We start from the raw sequence: 18,776 nt of genomic DNA, 5'->3' as shown, positions 1-18,776 counted from the left end.
GGGCTGAGGGTGGGCCCAGGAGTGGGGGTTACAGGGACACAGGATCCTCCCTAGAAGCCAGGTCAGATGTCACTGTCAGGGCGACCCTAGGATGAGCTAGACTGTTTCCGGGGAGTGGGGAACTCCTCTTCCCTGGGGGTCTCGGGGCTCGCTCTCAGCTGGGGGAGGGCAGAGGGGCTCCCGGAGGCCTGCTATGCTGCCCCGCGATCGCCTTCCGCCGGCCGAGCCCTCCCCGGTCTGCGCCCGGACACAGGGCCTAGGAGCCCGGCCAGGGCCACAGGGCAGGCGCCCAGCTACAGGGGACGTGCAGTGTTGGGGGAGGGGACTGGTTGGGCGACCCGGAGCTGGTGCGACTGGAGGTGGCCCGCGAGGGATCGGCGAGGAGCGGTGGAAACCGCGCCTCCCCGCCGAGTTGGGCCGACAGAAAAAGGCCGAGGTCCGGGGTCCTCACCTTTAACGCGTCCCTGGCCGCGGAGACGGTGGGGAGGGGCGGCGCGGGCGGCGCATGCGCGGCGCGACTGGAGCGGCCGGACAGTCCGGCGTCCGGGAACGCTCAGGAGCCGGAGGAGCCGGAAAGCGCCGGCACCCCTCGCGGGGCCTCTGAGCGGCGCGGGCGGACCCGAGCCCCTAGCCCGCCAGCGCCGCTGCCCGCCAGGCCCCGGGGGCGGCGGCCAAGATGTCCGTGCCGGTGAGTACCGCGCCGCCCTGGACCCCGGGCCGGCTGTCCCCCGCCCGGCTGCGACCTCGCCCCGCCCGCTGCGGGCCTGATGCCGCGTTGGCTCCCGTACTGGGGGTCGCCTCACTGGGGCCTGCTCGGCCCCGGGGGAGAGCGCACAGGCTGGGGGAGGCTCCCCCAAGCCGGCCTCTCTGCCCCCGCCTTTCCATCCTCTTTCAGGAGAGCTGGATCGGGCTGGGGTCCGTACTGTCCCCTCGAGGAGCACCCCAAGATGGCTGGGTCGGGAAGACTCTTTGTTGGTCCCCGGGAAACCTCTGGGACAGCTGGGCCAGACGGGAGTCTGCTGCCCGCCAGGACCCCGCACCAGGACGGCTAGGCCTAGCGGGGAGGGGTCTCTGCCGCTCCCAGGACTCCCCCTCCGGGACTGCTGGGCCGGATGAGGGGGTGGGAGGGCTGTACTGTCCCGCAAAACCTCCCTCAGATTGCTGCCCTGCGGCGCTCCCGGGACTCCCCCGGGGTGGCCAGGTTGGGGCGCGGTCTCTGCCAGTCGCCGGAGCCACCCCTCCCCCAGGACGGCTTGGGTGGATGGGAGCCGTGCCTGCCCTCCACGGCCGATGGGCTCACTTTCCTGGGACGTTTTCCTCCCGCTGCGGAACCCCCGGGGCCCTGACTGACCGGTTCCTCCCCACTGGCCGTAGGGAGTTTTCTGTCCGACACCCCCTCTTCCTGGCCGGGCAGCCTGGCTTCGGCAGACCCCCGGGCCATGGTTCCACACTTGGGCACTGGCATCTCTGAGCATCTCAGTCTCACCTCCTGAGGACAGCAAGTGATCCTGGCTACCCCGGGTAACCAGGCCTCAGGTGCAGGCCCCACATGACAGATGGACAGACTGAAGTGGGATGTGGGAGGCGGACACCCCGGCGTCCTGCCAGGAAGGGACACCATCTGCACCTGGAGAGCTGTGGCCTCCAGCCATCGTTTCCCTGCCTAGTTAGGGGCTTTTCCCTCCAGAGCCCTGTCCACTCTGGCCTTGTTTCTGGAACTGCTCCTCACGCGGGGGACCCCATCCTTTCTGTGAAGCAGGCAATGGGGGCTTTCTGGCAAGTGGCCTCTTCATTAACTATCCCAGAGTGTGTGCAGATGACCGGAGGGGAGGCTAGCCAAGTGCAAAGCATTGTTATTGCGGAATTAAAGAGCCCGCTCCTGCCCGCCTCCAGAAGTGGTAATGCAGTTACAGATGAAAAAATGAGGGCTTCCAGACTGTGCTGATGTGAGCCCCGCCATCCGTTCTGGTTCAGAGCATAATCGTCTCGTCTTCAGACAGAAAGAAGACAGAGCATGCCTACCAAGCCGTTCCTCTCTTCTGCTCTGCTCTCCTGGAAAGTTCTGGACTTCTCTGACCCAGGGTGTCAGGGGACTGGCCAGCGTCGCTCCTGTGGGCACTGGGCAGAGGGACAAGGTGGACCACCTGGGCCTGCTGGAGGGCCGGTATCCCAGGGCAGTAGTAATTAGAGAATGTCACTCTGGCCACATCCGAGCCTGGGCGGGCCTCTATGGGGAGGTCCCCATTTGATTTGGTTTGGTTGTCCACAGTCAGAGCCAAGCTCTGGACATGCAGTCTGGGATGGCACCCTAACCCCTTGCCTTACAGGACTTTGGGCAGCCTTCCTTGGCACTGTGCCTCATCTGTAACAAGAGAGGGACAGCAGGCTGGGTAGGACTTGGACAGATAGGCACCGTCGTGGGGACCTGCAGCCTGGCCACACCATCACGGGCTCTGAGTCACCTCCTACCCTCTCCCTTGTAGTCACAGCCCAGGAGAATTCTGCTGGGGGTGGGCAGAGGTCTTTGCCATCTGCCCCCTACGTGGCTGGCTGGCAGATCACCGTGACTCTCTCTCCTGGGACCTTGGGCAGTGTGTGAGGTGGTGGGGCCAAGAGGAGAATTCATTTTTGGAACAATCTTGAAGTGTTTGGAAAATTGCTTTCATGTGCTGAGGAGGCCCTGCGGAGGCTTCCAGACTGAGCTGCCTGCTCAAGCCCTGCCCTTGGAACCCAGAGTGGCGACTGCTTAGGGACACGTCTGGGTTTTAAGCACACCCATTCATTTGGGCAGTCTTTTCCTAGATGGGCTGACGCAGGCACTTTGGCCCACAAAAATTATAAGATGCTTCAGAAGGGGATGGGAGGGGAAGCAGGGTGAGAGGTTGGTGGGCCAGTTGTGCGGGGAGCGACCCCCTGAGTGTTGGGGGAGGGGAGATGCCGGGGATCAGCTGGTGTCACCTTGTGATTTGACTCACATGCAGTCCCAGACCCAGAGAGAGGAAGGAGCCAGGGCGTCCCAGCTACCTGCTCAGTGCCCCTTCCTCTGCTCCAGGCGTAGAGCAGTGCAATGCTCGGGTGGTGCCTAGACACCCTGTGCGTATTCCCATGCCTTCCTCTCGCCCAGCGCCTTGGGCCTGACTCTTCCTGCAGCTGAGAGGACACATTTGGAAGGAAATGTGCCACCCACCTCAGACCTCTGGCTGGCATTGGCTTGGGAGTCCATGTTTAGGGGTGGCAGGTGCTGGCCACCCCCGGCCCTGCCAGGTAAGAGGCCAGCTTCCAGCTGCAGAGAGGCCTCCCTGCTGTCTGTTCTGCTTCTTGCTTCCCATCTGTGAAGTGAGTGCGGCCACTCCAGCTCCTCCTGTGCTCCTTTGTTGAGGGATGGCTCCTTTCAGGGATGCTGCCCTGTGTGCTGGGCACTGGGCTCAGGGTCTCATAGGCCCACAGAGGGCCTGCGTCTTGCCAGGGTCACATGGCCAGTGAGAGGTGGAGCAAGGGTGGGAGCCGAATATGGCAGGATCCAAAGCCATAAAATAAGCGTCATCCTTGCATGGCCTCTACTTGTGGGGGCTGCAGCCTGTTGAGCTGTGGACAGCAGCCAACCCTCTACCTATGGCTTCCCAAACATGAGTTTGTGTCACCTCTTTTGCATCCCTGGGAGGCAAAGCACCTTGGGCTCAGAGCAGGTAGCACCCAGGGCTGTGCAGCAGGGTGGGTCTAGCCCCAGCCAGCCCCAGCAGTGGTAGATGGAGATGAGTAGACCAGCCTTGGCATCTGGTTGAAACCTTGGCCAGCAATCCTGGGACTGGCTCTGTGCCAGGCAGTGGTGTGAGTGGGAGAGCTGCCCAAGGAGCCATGAGGGTCTGCCCTGTGGGGTTCATAGTTGGCCTGGCAGCCAGGCAGTGGACAGAGAGAGTCAGAAGAGGCAGTGTCCAGGTTCAAAGTCCGCAGCTTAGGCCCCACTGCCCCTGCTGCACCCTCTCCTGCCGCTGGGCCTTGGCTCAGCCTGTCCCTCCCTCTGTAGGAAATGATCTCCAGCCAGCTGCCTCGTTCACCAGGTCATTCCCATTCACCTCAAGCTCTGTGCCATCATCCGTAGAAAGCCTTCCCAGCCCCGTCTGCCATTGTCCATTTGTTGGTGGGGTGATGTGGTTGTGTCAGGCTCCCTCTTCACACTACAGAACCCATGACTGCTCGCCCCGCTCTCTCTCTCTGCCTTCTGGCTGCAGCTTGCCCCTGGCCGCCTGCTGAGTGTGTGGCCCCAGGAGTACCATGGAGCCCCCACAGGCCAGTGGCTGCATCCCCATGCAGAGCCTGGGGTCTCAGCCACTCTCTTCAGAGCCTTGCTTGAGGCTGAAAGGGGTTCCTGGAGAGGCTGCTTTGGGGTGGGGAGAGTGTTTTGGTGGGTCAAGGGCAAGGGCTCTAGAGTGAACAGTGTTAGCTCTGTGCCTTGAGTGAGTTACTGAACCTCCCTGAGCCTCAGTTTCCTCCTTTGTGTCATGGGGATGTTAACAGCACAGAGCTCCTGGGATTTTGTGAGAATTTGGTGAGGGGTGACCAGACCTGTTAGAAGGAGGGTGATTAAGTAACAGCAGCTACTGCTGTGGAGATTATTGTCTTTATGAGGCCGTGGTTGGCCAGTGCAGTGGCTCAGACCCATTCCTGACTCCTGGGGAGCCAGCGTTGGGAGGAGGCTGGGCTGGGCCCAGGCTCATTGGCCTCTGCCCCTAGGGTTCTGTGGCCCTTTCTTTATGGTCAGTGTGGTTTCTGCCAAGGCCTTGGTGGTGGGATGACCCTGGCCTCTCCCCTGCCCGGGCATGGCCTGCAGGACCCTGGCCTCTTGAGCCTTGGATGGTCAGGTCCTTGTCTTCACTCCACCCAGAGAGTGACCTGCATTGGGGCGACCAGCTGGCCCATCGCATCTATGCAGCTGCTGCCCTGCTCCAAGTGCCCCCAGGAATGAGGTGGCATTGCAGGCCGTGGGAGCCGCTGCAGTGGTGCAGGCCTCTGCTCAGGTGTGGTCTGCAGCAGCCGGGCCAGCACGGGGCAGGCAGGGCCTCTGAGGGAGGCTGGTTCCACCCCTGCCTGGGGATCATGGCTCCTTAAGGGAGGGGCCTACAGCCGGGAGGGTGAGTGGGGGGCTTGGGTGATACCTGCAGACCTCCCCATTTCCTACCACTGGTGCCCTGGTGTTCTGGGGCCCACACCACCTTCCCTCTGTCTGCTTACCTTCACCCCTGGCCTTGGACTTGGCTTTGCTGCAGCCCTGCGTGTGTCCTCCAGGTCAAGCCCCATTGTTTCTATGGGTCACTCTCAGTCCTTGTGTGCTGGGCCATTGTCTCCCTCTCTGCAGGAAAAAGGAAAAAGAATTCTGGGGACAGGTTGGGGACTTCAGTAGAGGTATGGAAGGGATGCTTGCTCTGGTGAGATGGTCACAAGTTGCGGCTCTGAAGTTAATCTCTTCTCCAACGGGGATTAGAGGCTGGGAAGGTTTTTCAGTCATTTTAATTTATTATTTAAGCCCTACCAAATTCCAAGAAGGATTTGAAGCAGATTATAGCAGAAGACACAAATAGTCTGGGATCATGAAAAGATCTGGAATTATGTAATGTATGGGGAAGGAGGAAGAATTATCCCAGAAAGCCTAGGCTCAGTAGGCATCCAAATTTAACTTGAAGCTCCCTCATGGTCAGGGCAAAAAGAGTAGCATGGTGGGTTTAGGCTTGCAGTATCTATTTTTGGTATTTGTAATGCCATGTATTTTTTTTCTTTGCTTTGTTTTATTTTTTACCAGTCGAAACTCTTATTGAGGTAAATTTTACATGTTGTGAAATGTGCAGATGTTAAACATACAGTTAGTTGGATGAGGTTTTTTTTTTTTTTTTTTTTTTGAGATAGAGTCTCACTCTGTCACCCAGGGTGGAGTGCAGTGGCCTGATATTAGCTCACTGCAACCTCTGTCTCCCAGGTTCAAGTGATTCTCTTGCCTCAGTCTCCCGAGTAGCTGGGATTACAGGCATGTGCCACCATGTCCAGCTAATTTTTGTATTTTTAGTAGAGACACGGTTTCACCATGTTGGCCAGGCTGGTCTCGAACGCCTGAACTCATCCGTCTGCCTCGGCCTCCTGAAGTGCTGGGATTACAGGTGTGAGCCACCGCGCCTGGCAGTTGGATGAGTTTTGATTAATATAGACCTTAATGTAGCCATCAATCGAATCAAAATAACAAATGTCTCCATCACCTCAGAAAGTTCTCAAAAGCCCCCTTACAGTCAAGATTCTATTGACCTGGCTTAAGTTTGCCTGTTCTTAAACTTTCTGCAACTGGAAGCCTACAGTAGATGCACTTTGGGGTCTGGCTTTTTTCTTTTTTTCTGAGACGGAATCTTGCTCTGTCACCCAGGCTGGAGTGCAGTGGCAGGATCTCGGTTCACTGCAACCTCTTCCTCCCGGGGTCAAGTGATTCGCCTACCTCAGCCTCCCGAACAGCTGGGATTATAGGTGCCCACCACTATTCCCAGCTAATTTTTGTATTTTTAGTAGAGACAGGGTTTCACCATGTTGGCCAGACTGGTTTCGAACTCCTGACCTCAGGTGATCCACCCACCTTGGCCTCCCAAAGTGCCAGGATTACAGGCGTGAGCCACTGAGCCAGGCCAGGTCTGGCTTTATTCCTCGAGCATATTGGTTTTATTCTTTTTGGTTTTTTTTTTTTTTTTTTTTTTTTTTTAGATGGAGTCTCATTCTGTCGCCCAAGCTGTAGTGCAGTGGCACAATCTTGGCTCACTGCAACCTCCACCTCCTAGGTTCAAGCGATTCTCCTGCCTCAGCCTCCCAAGTAGCTGGGATTACAGGCTCCCGCCACCATGCCCGGCTAATTTTTTGTGTTTTTAGTAGAGATGGGGTTTCACGGTGTTAGCCAGGATGGTCTCAATCTCCTGACCTCGTGATCTGCCCGCCTTCGCCTCCCAAAGTGCTAGGATTACAGGTGTGAGCCACCGCGCCCAGCCAGTTTATTCTTTTTTGTTGCTGAGTAATGTTCCAGTAATGGATGTGCCACAAGATATTTATCCATTCCTTGTGGATGGATATTTGTCTCTACCTTTAGTGTGCTGTGTCTGAGTCTGAGTCTTGCTGTGTTACCTAGCCTGGCCTCCTAGACTCAAATGATCCTCCTGCCTCAGCCTCCCCAGTAGCTGGGACTATAGGCATGAGCCACTGAAGCCAGCTTGTGCTGTGTGTTATTAAGTAGCGGAACACTGGCACTATTGTTGGCAAAATACCCCCATTTAAGTATTTTATAAAACCTGATATCCAATTGTATGCCTTGAGGCATGCCTAGAGATCTGTGCCCCCAAATCCTGGATCTACCAAAGTTACTTGTTTGCCCAGAAAGTGGTATGACCACACTCCTCCCTGTCCCAGACCTCACCAAGTGTCTTAGAGTTTAAACTGCCTCTTCGCAGGTTATCTGGGAGGTTAAGTGTCTTAGGCTGTAGAGTCATTTGTGTTTCTGCCAGGGCCTGTGACCACTCCAGAGGTCCTGGTTGGGAGGTTTCTAAGGAGAGCAGGAGGCGGGAGAGGATGGAGCAGAAGCTACCTGCGTCCCTCCTCCTCCTCCTTCCCAGCCCATGCAGATTCCTGGGCTCTCTCTTTTTTTCCCTGGCCATCTGCCAAGGCACCCCTCCAGGCAGACACTCCTTGCTGCTCCTGCCCCAGCGCTGGAAGCCCTAAGCCCAGGAGGCACGCACCACTGAGCCAAGCCTGAGGAGGGTAGAGGGAGACTCCCTGCGTCCCTGGCCCCAGCATCTGGGTTTCTTCTGTGTGCTCCTGCGGCCACACTGGCTCTTCACGCCGAAGGAGTTGGCTTGCCTGTGCTATTTTTACGAATTTTTGCTGTTATTTTTTTCTGCATAATGAGTCTTAGCAAAAGAGTCACACATCTGCTCAAATGTCACCTCCGCAGAGAAGCCCCCAAGCACCTTGTGTAGAACAGCCTCCCCCATCCCTCTGCTGTCTGCTTTGCAAGCATTTATGTTTGTGCCCCTTAACACACACCTTGGAGTGTGAGTTCCCTGAGGACACGGCTGTCCTTTTACACAGCAGTGCTGCCAACAGTTAGACCTCAGTCAGGAGGCGCAGATGCATGAGTGTTGCTTTATAACATGCATAGTGAAAGGGACTGCAACCAGCCACTTCCTACTTTCCCCAGGGCAGTCCAAGAGGAGACCCTGCCTGCCTCCAGTGTTGGCGGGTGGATCTGGGGGCAGCAGAACTCCAAGGAAAGATTTTGCCCCAGTCTCTCAGACAAGGTTTCGGGGAAGGTGAGGGATGCTTAGGGCATCTGAGGAGCGGTGTCTGTGCAGGCTGTAGGGAGAGCAGGGAGGGCTTGGTTGCGGGATGGGCTTAGCACATGGGGTAGGACAAGGGAGGGTGCGCCCTGGTGCCCAGCGGGGTGGGGCCAGTGTGTGATGGCACAGGGTGTGGGTATGCTGCGGGCAGTGGGACACTAGGGTACCACTGTGTGCTTGCCAGCCGCCTGTGCCATCAGTCTTACGGCCCCAGGGTGGGCAGGGCTGCTGGTGGTGGGTACATTTAACAGATGGGCAAACTGAAACCTGAGCAGTACAGTGACTGGCTGAAGGCCCACGGCGAGTTGGAGTCATTAATATCTGCTCCCTTCCTCTAGTCTAAGCCTGGGCGAGAGCCTGAGCCTGGGTCTCCCAGGGCAAAGGAGCCTTTATCTGTAGGCCGGCGTAGGCTCCAGTGGGACACCCAGCCTAGCCCCACGATGCTGTCCAAGGAGGGAGAAAAAGCATTGCTTTTCCACCAGGCACGGTGGCTTACGCTTATAATCCCAGCACTTTGGGAACTCAAGGTGGGAGGATCACTTGAGCCCAGGAGTTGGAGACGAGCCTGGGCTCGTGAAACCCCATTTCTACAAAAAAAAAAAAAAATTAGACAGGCATGGTGGTGCACACCTGCAGACCCAGCTAGTCAAGAGGCTGAGGTGGGAGGATCGTTTGCGCCTAGGAGGTTGAGGCTGCAGTGAGCGGTGACTGTGCCACTGCACTCCAGCCTGGGTGACAGAGAACTTGTCTTTAAAAAAAGAAAAAAAAGCATTGCTTTCCCTGTGGCTGCCACAGCTCTGTCTTCCCTGTATCCACTCTTTCCGTCACTGCCACCCAGAGCCCCCAGGGTCCCCTATTGTGATTCCACTGACCCCTGGCCTGCTGACCCCAGCAGAGTGGCCAGGTGGGTATCTGTGGGTGTGGGCACCTGTGTTCTACGAAAGCGGCCGGGAGTGGGCAGCAGCTGATGTGTGAAGTCACCCCCCTCCGCCCAGTACACTGGGGTTGGTTGCCATGGGAGAGCAGATGGCTGGGCTGGGTTGGGCTGGGGAGGCCTCCTGACCACACCCTCATCCCTGCCCACCCGGCCAGTCAGTGGAGAGCTGGGCAGCCCCCAGCTATGGAGCTTCCTCTCTGAGGACAAGGACAGAGCTTGCCCCTTTGCCCCTCTTTCCCCCTTCCAGCTGGGACTGAGCCCCTCTCTTCCCCCTCCCCCAGGCAGTGCTGAGGGGCTGCCTCTGCCATAGGGCGCAGATTCAGGAGGAGGACCTGGTGGTCAGCAGTGGGGCAAAGTGCACATGGCCCCTCCTCACTGCACACAGGGGCGCCGCTGGTCCAGGAGGACCTTTCTGGGAGGGCCCTGTGCTGGTGGCTGCCCCACCTGCCAGCCCCAGGAGGCTGGGCAGGAGGGGAGAGCTGAGGGAGGAGCGTGCAGAAGAGGAAGGGGTCGCTGGGGTGGGCGGAGAGCCTCTGAACGGCACACTGGGGCTGCCTTGCTGGCCCACTCCGGCCTTGGGCCGCTGTGAGCTGAGCCCCTCTCCGAGGCAGGCACCTACGGCAGGGGCCTCTGCTGCTTGTTAATTTCCAGATAATTTGGAAAGTTGTGCTGCCTCTTCCAGTCCTGTTTCTGACAGGCCTGAAGTGGAGGCGTAGGGCTGGATTTAGTGGGATGCGGGCCAGGACTCGGAGTGCAGGGAGGCCCCACCCCACCCCTGTGCTGTGTCCCTTACCTGGCAGCTCTGCCCACACACCTTGGATACTGCCCCTGCCCCCGGGTCTCTGGGGACTGGCCTTGGGCATGCCAAAGGGGATGACCACTGGAGGGATTTGGCTTCAGGCTGTAGGGCCCGCCCACCTTCCCACAGTCAGAGCCACTACTGTAATGACAAACACTGCCCTGCAGTCACTCCACCCTCGAGAGCAGGGGAGGATGGGAAGCGCTTTATGGTAACAGCTCCAGCTTGAGTCCTGAGTGCACGCTCTGCGGTCTGGGGTCACCTGGGGTGCTTACCGGTAGGCACACGCCTGGGTTATGAGGTGGAGGGTGCGAGCTCTGCTGGCCATGGGAGCTGTGTGGGGCATTGTCCCTCTCTCTGCCTCCAGGTAGCCATCGTTCCGTCCTGGTCCCAGGGCAGCAGTGACGAATGACTGGTGTTGGGGTGTGGGCTGTCCGTTCTGTGTGTGACAGTAGGTTCACCTCTGTGCTATCCACAAAGGTTCCGTGCCCTCGCCTGGGTTTTGTTTTGTTTGTTTGTTTGTTTGTGATGGAGTTTCGCTCTCTCGCCCAGGCTGGAGTGCAATGGCACCATCTTGGCTCACTGCAACCTCTGCCTCCCAGGTTCAAGTGATTCTCCTGCCTCAGCCTCCTGAGTAGCTGGGATTACAGGCATGCGCCACCACGCCCGGCTAATTTTGTATTTTTAGTAGAGACGGGGTTTCACCATGTTGGTCAGGCTGGTCTTGAACTCTTGACCTCAGATGATCTGCCTGCCTTGGCCTCCCAAAGTGCTGGGATTACAGGCATGAGCCACCGCGCTCAGCTGTTTTTTGTTTTTTTTTTTTTGAGATGGAGCCTTGCTCTATCGCCCAGGCTGGAGTACAGTGGCGTGATCTCAGCTCACTGCTTCCTCCACCTCCTGGTTCAAGCAATTATCCTGCCTCAGCCTCCTGAGTAGCTGGGATTACAGGTGCCCGCCACCATGGCCAGCTAATTTTTGTATTTTTAGTAGAGACGGAGTTCCACCATGTTGGACAGGCTAGTCTCGCCTCCTAAAGTGCTGAGATTACAGGCGTGAGCCACCTCGCCCAGCCTCGCCTTAGTTTTGAGCTTGCCACTGTGAGTGTCCAGCCTAGGGGGATGGCGTCAGCTCGCATTGGCCCTCCAGAGATACCGTTTCTTCCTGTTCCTGGGGCTGGCAGTGCTCACCTCCGGCCTCAGGAAATCCTCTCCTGCTGCCGCTCCCAGAGCCGGCCATCAACCGAGCCCACCCTCACTGCTGCTGGGAGGCTGAGGCTTCAGGAGGGGAAGGGGCTGTGTGCCTTTACATTGTGCAAACTGGTTTTAGCCTGCTCTTTTCATTTTAGTTTGTTGTAAGCATTTTCTAGCATTATTTCAGTCTTTGGAAGAGGCCATCTAATAGCTGCAAGCTATTCTATTGAGGGGCTGTGGTTTGTCTTACCGGTCCCCTAGAATTAGCATTGATAGGTAAGCCTGTTTTGCTCCATGCTTTGCTGTCATAAATGCTGCAGTGGACATTGGTGAGCATCGAGCAAGAAAAGTTCTGTGCAGTGGGTCTGTCCTGAAGGCAGACCTCAGAAAGCCCAAAGAGCAGGAACCCTATCCCAGGCTTATCTTTCCACTCGGGTCCAATATAACCCCCTCCACTCCAGACACTTAGTGTCCTGGTGTGCTGGGTCCACCTGTTTTCTGTACAAACAGCTATTCCAGGCCCTGAGGGGTTGGAGACATCCCTTCCAGCCTGTGAGCTCATCTTCAACCTGGCTGGAGGTGCCAGGCCACTCCTGGGATGACACAACTGTCTGGGAGGGCCCTGTGCTGGTGCCCCGGCCACATATCTGCAGCTGTCTCCCTTGGTCCGGCAACAACCTCTCCCAGCTCCTCCTTTTTCAGGGCCTCTCTCCTTGCTGCCAGTTCCACTGTGTGTATATGCATGCGTGTGTGCTGTGTGTATGCAAGTGTGTGCCTCTGCACTTAGGCGTGACTTAACCACCCCCATCCTCCAGACTGGGGCAGCCTCAGATTTCTTCACCCAGGCCAGCCTATCCCATGAGGGCCACCTCTGAGGTCCCACCCAGTTAACAAATGTTTACTGCACCCCTTCTCACCAATGGGGCTAAACTTAGTCGGGTGGGGGTGGTGCTGGCCCCAGTGCTGAGCTCAGTTTTACTGGGGAGGAGGGTGCTTAGGTCTCAGTTGCCTGTCCTTTTGAATCTGAGTGTGACAGGGGTCTTTGGCTTTCTGAGCCTGGAGTGCTGCTGTCCCTGTCCCTAGATTCCCTTCCTGCTGCAGGGTGGGCTGAGGTCTAGCAGCCCCATTTCTTCCCTGGCCCTGTCCCTTCTGTGCCCCGAAATGTGTGGGATGGGGCAGTGGTTGGTAAACTGGGTCTCGGTCTCTTCATGTGAAAAATGGGGCTAGGCTGGGTGCAGTGGCTCACACCTATAATCCCAGCACTTTGGGAGTCTGAGGCAGGTGAATCACTTGAGGTCAGGAGTTCGAGACCAGCTTGACCAATATGGTGAAACCCCATCTCAAAAAAAAAAAAAAAAAAATTGGGGCTAACGGTGAGCCTGTTTTGCAGGATTGCTGTGTGCACAAAATAAGTGCATGGCATAGGGCCCCTGGCACTGGCTGGGCGCGGAGGCTGTGCTGGGTATGTGGGGCTGCATCCCTGTACTTGACAGCGGAGGTCCCGGGAGGCTGGACTGGGGGTGGGGTGAGGTTCTGCCCCCATATACCCCAGCCAGAGCCTGCCCAGTGGGTGCTCCTCCCCCACCCCCCAGCTACATCCCCTTCAACACTGTGGGGCTTAACTCCTGGGGCCTTGTTTCCAAAGCGGAAATGCCATTCTGGGAGGCACAGGCTTTGGGGGGAGGGAATTTAAGTGGAAAAGGAGCAAATTTTTGAAATGCCTGTGTCGGAGCCTGTTCCCCTTGCTGCCTCCCGCTCACACCAGCAGCCCCACCCGCAGTGCTGTTCTAATCCAGCTACTGGGGGAGAAGGGTCTCATCCCCCAAGGTTCCAGGCATCCACCTCCTCTCTGCACCGCCCTCCTTGGCCACCTAGGATGGAGCAGGGGCCAGCTCCCTTGAGGGCCAGGCCTTTTGTGTCCCTGCCTGTCCCTGCAGAGACTGCTGCCTGGAGCCCTGCCAGCAGGGCACTGCCTGCCCATGAGGCCTGGTCTCCCCTCCCCACAGAAGTGGAGGCCCAGGGATGACCTCAGGCTCCTGAGGGTTCCGCTGGTTCAGACCTGCTCTCTGGGAAGCTGGCGTGCCAGCCAGGCTGAGGAGTGGGTGGCTGGACAGGGTCAGGGTGCAGGAGGGGCCCAGCACAGCTCTTGGGAACAAGCAGGAGGAGATGCTCCAGGCAGCTTCCCTGAAGGCTGGCTCCTCTTCTGAGGCGAGGTGGGCTGTGTCAGGGAGGCACAGGGTGTTGACTAGCTGTTCTGTTCTTCCTGAGGACTTTGGGTCACGCTCTGTCTCATCCCACTGCTCCTTCCTCACCCGCTGTGCTGTGAGTTCTGGCCAATGCTTCCCAAGCCAAATATTGAGGAAATGCAGACGTCCAGTTTTTTGGGAGGGGTGGGACACAGGAGTCTGTTTTTTAACTAGCTCCCCAGAGCACCTGAGCAGCCAAACCTGGGCTGTCCTAGCCCCTTTTCAGACGAGAAAGGAGCCCAGAGAGGGGAGAGGGCCTGCCAAGGTGGCACATCTGGCCAGGCGCTGCGTAGGCTGAGCCCTGGGGGTCAGGCAGAGGGGCAGCTGCAGGCGCACCTGGGCTTGTGTCTTTCATAGGCCATGCTTGAGAATTCTCTGCTGCGTGAAGCCGGGTCTACCCCGCTGCTTCCCTGCCACCGGAGCTGCCTCGTGGCATCCCATTGCTCAGCCAGTGGCCCAGGATTGTTGACTGAGAGTCCTGTCTGGTCTGGACCAGGCTCGGTCCTATGATCTCCCTGCAGATTGTGTGTCCCTGGCCTGGCCCAGGGGCTCTGGCACCCTGGTTCTGCTGCACGGGGTGACAGTCACTGACCTGCAACCGAGCAAGGGGCGACTCAGAGCCAAGGTTGTCTCCACTCGGTTTCCCCCGGGTGATTCTTCCTTCTCTCTCCCTTATTCCCCCAGTGCCGCTCTCCTACCCCATGTCGCTGAAGCAGATGAGTTGGAGCAGGACTCAGGAGGGTACTGGGCCCAGGTTTTATTTAGGCTGAACCTAGGAATGAGGAATGAGAGGAGGCAGATCAGCTGGAGGACCAGCCCGAGTCCCCAGATGTCGGCACAATGCAGGGGAAGGTAGGTGCTGCCCGTGAAAAGCGCTGGGTCGAGAGCTCGCCAGCCTTCGTGCTTGAGGCTTCATTTCCTGGGGTCCTTACACGGTGGGACCGTCTACAGTCGGAGCTGTGGTGGTGGTGATTCTTCTCCTGCAGGCTGGGGCACGCCCCACCCCTTTCCCTCTAGATTCAGGTTTGAGTCCCACGGCCCATGGACACGCGAGGAATGCCCTGGGGTTGGTTAGCGGGAAAGACAAGTCGACTTGAGGCCGTGTCTCGGCTCTGGAGGAGGAAGGCAAACCGGGCAGCCTTCCCAGAAGTGGAGGCGTTTGCGTAGGCCTTCGGTGCGTTCTCGCCTGGGTGGAAGGCGGGGAAGTGCATTTGTTGGAAAGCGGTGTCCTCTGCCCTAGGCTGGAAGCCTGGCCTCGGGCAGGGGCCTGGAGCCTCGGGGTGGGAGGTGGGGGGCGGGGCGGGGGGCGGCCCCTACTGGGCGGGCTTCTGTCTGCGCGCCCGCGCCCCCGACAGGCGGCTTATTTGCATGGAGAGTGGCGGCGGCCAATGGGCGCGCGCGGCTGGGCATGCTGGGATCTGGCTGGGCCGGCTGGGCCGCGGCGGCGGGCGGAGCGCGGCTGGACCGGCTCTGGGTGGCCGAGGCGGCAGCTGCGCGGCGGCACTGGGGCGGCTGCGGCGCGCTTGGAGCCCCGAGGGCACGCGGCCCGGGCAGCTCGGTGTGCGCCCCCGCGGGAGCCGGGGCCCCAGGCCCGCTGGACACCATGAACCACCTGGTGAGGGCGCCAGGCGGGGCCGGGCCGCGTCCGGGCTTCGAGGCGGCAGCGGGCTGGAAGGGGTTAAGCGAGCTGCATTTCCTGCCGGACCTGCGGGGCCTGGGAACCGCCGGCTGTTGTCCGCGGCCCCGGGACCTCCTTCTGCCCTGGCCGGGAAGCCGGGAGGCAGGAACCGCGGGGGCTCCGGAGCCTGTGCGCCTCGGGGGCGTTGGCGGGGCCGGGCGCGGGGGCCGCCAGCCGGCAGGAGGGTTCCTGTGTCGGGAAAGTGGCTGGCGGGGCCCGCACTCCCCTGCCGACGGCCGCCTACTGTGTCACCTTGGGCCTCTGCGCCCTGCCTCCGAGCCTCAGTTTCCTTGGCTGCGAGGAGGGGCCGTTGAGCCTCGAGCGGGTGGTCTGGCTGGTGTGGCGTGGGGACTGCCCACCGCTCCCGGAGAGGGAGGAGCTCCGGGGGACCGAGGCCGGGCGGGCAAGTGCGTGGCGCCAGCCGGGAAGGCTGCGCGGCCGGAGCACCCGGCTCCGGTTAATGATTCACTCCGGCCGTCGGCGCCGGGTTCCGGGAGCGGAGCGGGGGTGGGGGCGGGCGCACCGCGGGCTTTACAGCCCCGCACGCCGATCGCGGGTGGAAGCCGGGTCCTGGCCACAGGAGTCCTAGCCGCACGCGAGTGTCGCGGGAGGGGGCCAGGGCCGGGTTCTGCAGTGTGGACATGAAGGCTTTGGAGTCCATGGTTTGGGGACCCGCAGAGCTAGAGCAGGGTCAGGGCTGCCTCTCGAGGGTCCGAGAGGCTGATCGCTGGGCCGAGGTGAGGGAGTTGGGAAAGCTGAGATTTGCCTAGGGGTGCGGGGTGAGCGGCTTATGGCCTGGAAGATGTTGAGGTTTCGAGTTCCAGATAGGGGATATCAGTTCCTTTTCCACCACAAGGCTCCCGTTCCCTCCTGAGAGTCCCTGGTTTCCTTTCCCACACCCCTCCCGGGGCCCGCTGCAGCTTTGGTCACCTTCTCAGAATGACCATGGGTTGATCTCTTCTTTGCTAGTGAGATGTTTCCCATCGCCCTGGGCCGGGGCACGCCCCCTCTTGTGCCCATTCCTTTCCCTCGGTGGAGAGTTGGGTGGTGGGGGCTGGCCGGCCTGTGAGAGGAGGTGTCGAGGTGCTTGGAGAATCGGGGCCCAGGTACGGGGGTGGCGGGGCTGTGGGGAAAGGAGCTTTGGGGAGGAGCTGCTGACACTTCCTCCTGGCACTGCTTGCCCAGGAGCTGGGTGGAGGCAGGGCAGGGCAGGGCAGTCCCAGGTTCTGCCAGGAAAGTCACCTTGGGCTGGGGCAGGAGGCTTGGAGTCTCTGGCCGTTACTGTTTGCCTGAGCAGGAGGGTGAGCACTGTGTACTGGTACCATGGCCCCAGGTCTGGGCGAGGGATGGAAATAAGGACAGTGCCACTAGGGCCTCCTGTCTGTGCAGGAAGGGCCTTGAGACAGCTCCTCAAACCCCTTTCCCATTATACGGATGGTGCAGATGGGGACACTGAGGTACAGAGAGACAGTCAGTTGTCCTCAGAACTGGATCCAGAACCTCCTCTCCTGGCATGGCCTCCAGTGCAGCACCACGTGTGGCCTCTGAACTCCCAGTCTGGGATTGGGGGAGCTCTGGTCCTTGGGGGACCACCATGCTCTTTTGGAGTTGTCAACTTGGTAGGAACCCTCTGGTTCCAAGGCTGTGCCTTTGTGGCCCTCTCCTGGCATCTGCTGTCCCTTTAGGAGGTCCTACTACCCTTTTCTTCTGAGCCTGGACAACTCCTTCCCTTGCCCCCAGGAGCCCACAGCCGGCTGAACCAATTAACTGGTCAGCTAGAACCAACCAGCAGGGGAGGTGCACTCCAGGGGGGCTTCTTGGAGGAGGCAGTATTGGAGTCAGAGTTGAAGTGTGGGGCGTGGGGTTGGATGATAGGGAAGTTTCCCCAGCAAAGACACTGGGCAAGCCTCTTCCTCGGCCCCCAGATAAGGGGCTGCAGGGTGGTCTCCATGTAAGAGGGTGGGGCTCTGCCCTCTGTCAGGCCCTTCCTGGCCCTCCGAGCACAGGAGAGGCCCTGGCTCCACCTGTGTCTTGCTTCCCTGACTTCCTCCCACCTCTAGGTTCTAGCCTGGGGCAGAAGTAGGGTGGAGGGGTGGGTCTAGCCTCCTTGATGACACAGTTGGGGTTGGAGGTGGGGGCTACCCCTATTCTGGGCCTGGTGCTGTCCCTGAAGTCAGGGGTCAGCCTCACACTGAGCTCTCTGCCAAAACCCCGGATCACAAGCATGAGCTCCAGCAGGTCCGCTTGAGTGAACCCCGCTGATCCTGCCTGCAGGGGTACAGGCCTGGGGCCTGCCAGCCGTCCCCACTCTCCGCGGGGTGTTTTGGGTTGCAGGTTCCATATCCCGAAGCAGGAGGGCCCTCCCCATGCCATCTCCTCTGCCCAGCCTCTTAGGGACAGTGCCTGGGATGCCCTGGCTGGAGTGGGGACTGGGGCATGCTTTCAGCCCATAGCTGGCCCTGGGCATAAAGGCATCTGCTGTGGTGCTGCAGCCAAGGCCAGGCTGTGCCCTGTGCTTGTGTCGGGGAGCCCTTGGCCGTGGCCAGCCCACAGGTGGCTTTGTATTCCCTCCTGCTGCTGAGTGTCAACGCGTGGGGCTGAGGGCCTGCACGCCTTCCCTGCCCTCCTCCTCTCCGACGATTCACGCCCTCCTAAGGCTGGCAGGATAGGAGCCATGCTCCCCCCTGGAGTGGCTCTGGAACGTGGGCCCTGTGCACAGGCTATGTCGTCTGCCCATACCCTAGCTGCCTGCCTCCCGGGCACCCAGGACTTAAGCCCAGACCCTGGCCACCCAGTTGTCTGTGGGAGTATTAGGGGAAGATGCCACTAAGGCTGGCAGGTCCTGGAGTTCCACCCAGGATGGGGACATGGGGGAGGGAAGAGGAGGTGCCCCTCAGAGCCCGAGGCCAGGACCAAGTAGGGTGATCAGGACCCCCCCCAGGCGGGTCCCGGGTGCGGATGGCCAGTTGGGCGCATGCTTATTGGGCCTGCATCTGTTGGCCACGGAGGCTCTTTGGGACAAGCAAATAGAATGCCCCAGAAATAAACTTGGCCCAAGTTTGCGACGGTTCCGGGTATGAAAGAAGTCAGTGTTTCCCAAGTGCCTGCTATGTGCGAGGCTCTGTGCTGGGGCGGGTGCATGTGTGCGTTGGGGGCGTGGAAAGGAGGGGTGGGAAAGGCCTGTGACATTTCCTCTCGTGGTTTCCACGAACCCAGGCATCACCCCTCGGTGGAGATAAAGTGGAGCCACCCAGCTCCACCGTGTCTCATCCTGGGGTCGGCCTCTGCTGCTTCTGGACTCGGTGACCCTGGGCTGTCAGGGAGCTTCTGAGCCTTGGTTTTCCTGTCTAGTAAGATGGAGGTAATCGTGTCTTATGGGGTTGTTTTGAGGGTGAAATGAGCTAGTGGCTGTGTGGGAAAGAGCTCTGCCTCCCGCGGGGAGGAGCTGTGCTGTTCTGATTGTTGTGAACTTAGTGACGGGTGCGGCACTGTTACCCATTTCCTTGTCTGCCCCCAACCCTGGGGTCTTGGGCAGAGACCAGGAGTTCTTGCCATTTTCTCCCAGCTCCCAC

General features: G+C 59.5%; 1 protein-coding gene and 1 long non-coding RNA gene across 5 annotated transcripts in view; one reads left to right on the top strand and one right to left on the bottom strand.

Moving 5' to 3' along the window:
* The first annotated feature begins 495 nt into the window (after positions 1-495).
* The window catches only part of BCAR1 (BCAR1 scaffold protein, Cas family member), a 37,059-nt gene continuing 18,778 nt past the window's right edge, over positions 496-18,776 (top strand). Inside the window, exons 1-2 of one of the 4 annotated variants that reach the window (XM_024233191.3) lie at positions 512-688; positions 14,211-14,378. In XM_024233191.3, the coding sequence (XP_024088959.2) occupies positions 14,367-14,378 (12 nt within the window). In that variant the 5' untranslated portion in view covers positions 512-688; positions 14,211-14,366. Of the gene's footprint in view, positions 689-1,977; positions 2,165-14,210; positions 14,379-14,958; positions 15,142-18,776 lie in introns of those variants that run through there. The other 3 variants (XM_024233190.3, XM_054534145.2, XM_024233189.3) reach the window with 3 other exon arrangements.
* LOC134760407 (uncharacterized) lies at positions 10,397-15,771 on the bottom strand. The gene is made up of 2 exons (XR_010137790.1): positions 15,457-15,771; positions 10,397-14,712 (listed from the first exon to the last, which is right to left on the bottom strand). It is a non-coding gene; the product is annotated as an uncharacterized LOC134760407 (long non-coding RNA).

The sequence above is a fragment of the Pongo abelii genome, chromosome 18 (assembly GCF_028885655.2).
Source record: "Pongo abelii isolate AG06213 chromosome 18, NHGRI_mPonAbe1-v2.0_pri, whole genome shotgun sequence".
In the NCBI taxonomy this organism is placed as follows: Eukaryota; Metazoa; Chordata; class Mammalia; order Primates; family Hominidae; genus Pongo; species Pongo abelii.
Note: the sequence above shows the minus strand (reverse complement) of the source record. Positions and strands in the feature narration are given on the sequence as shown.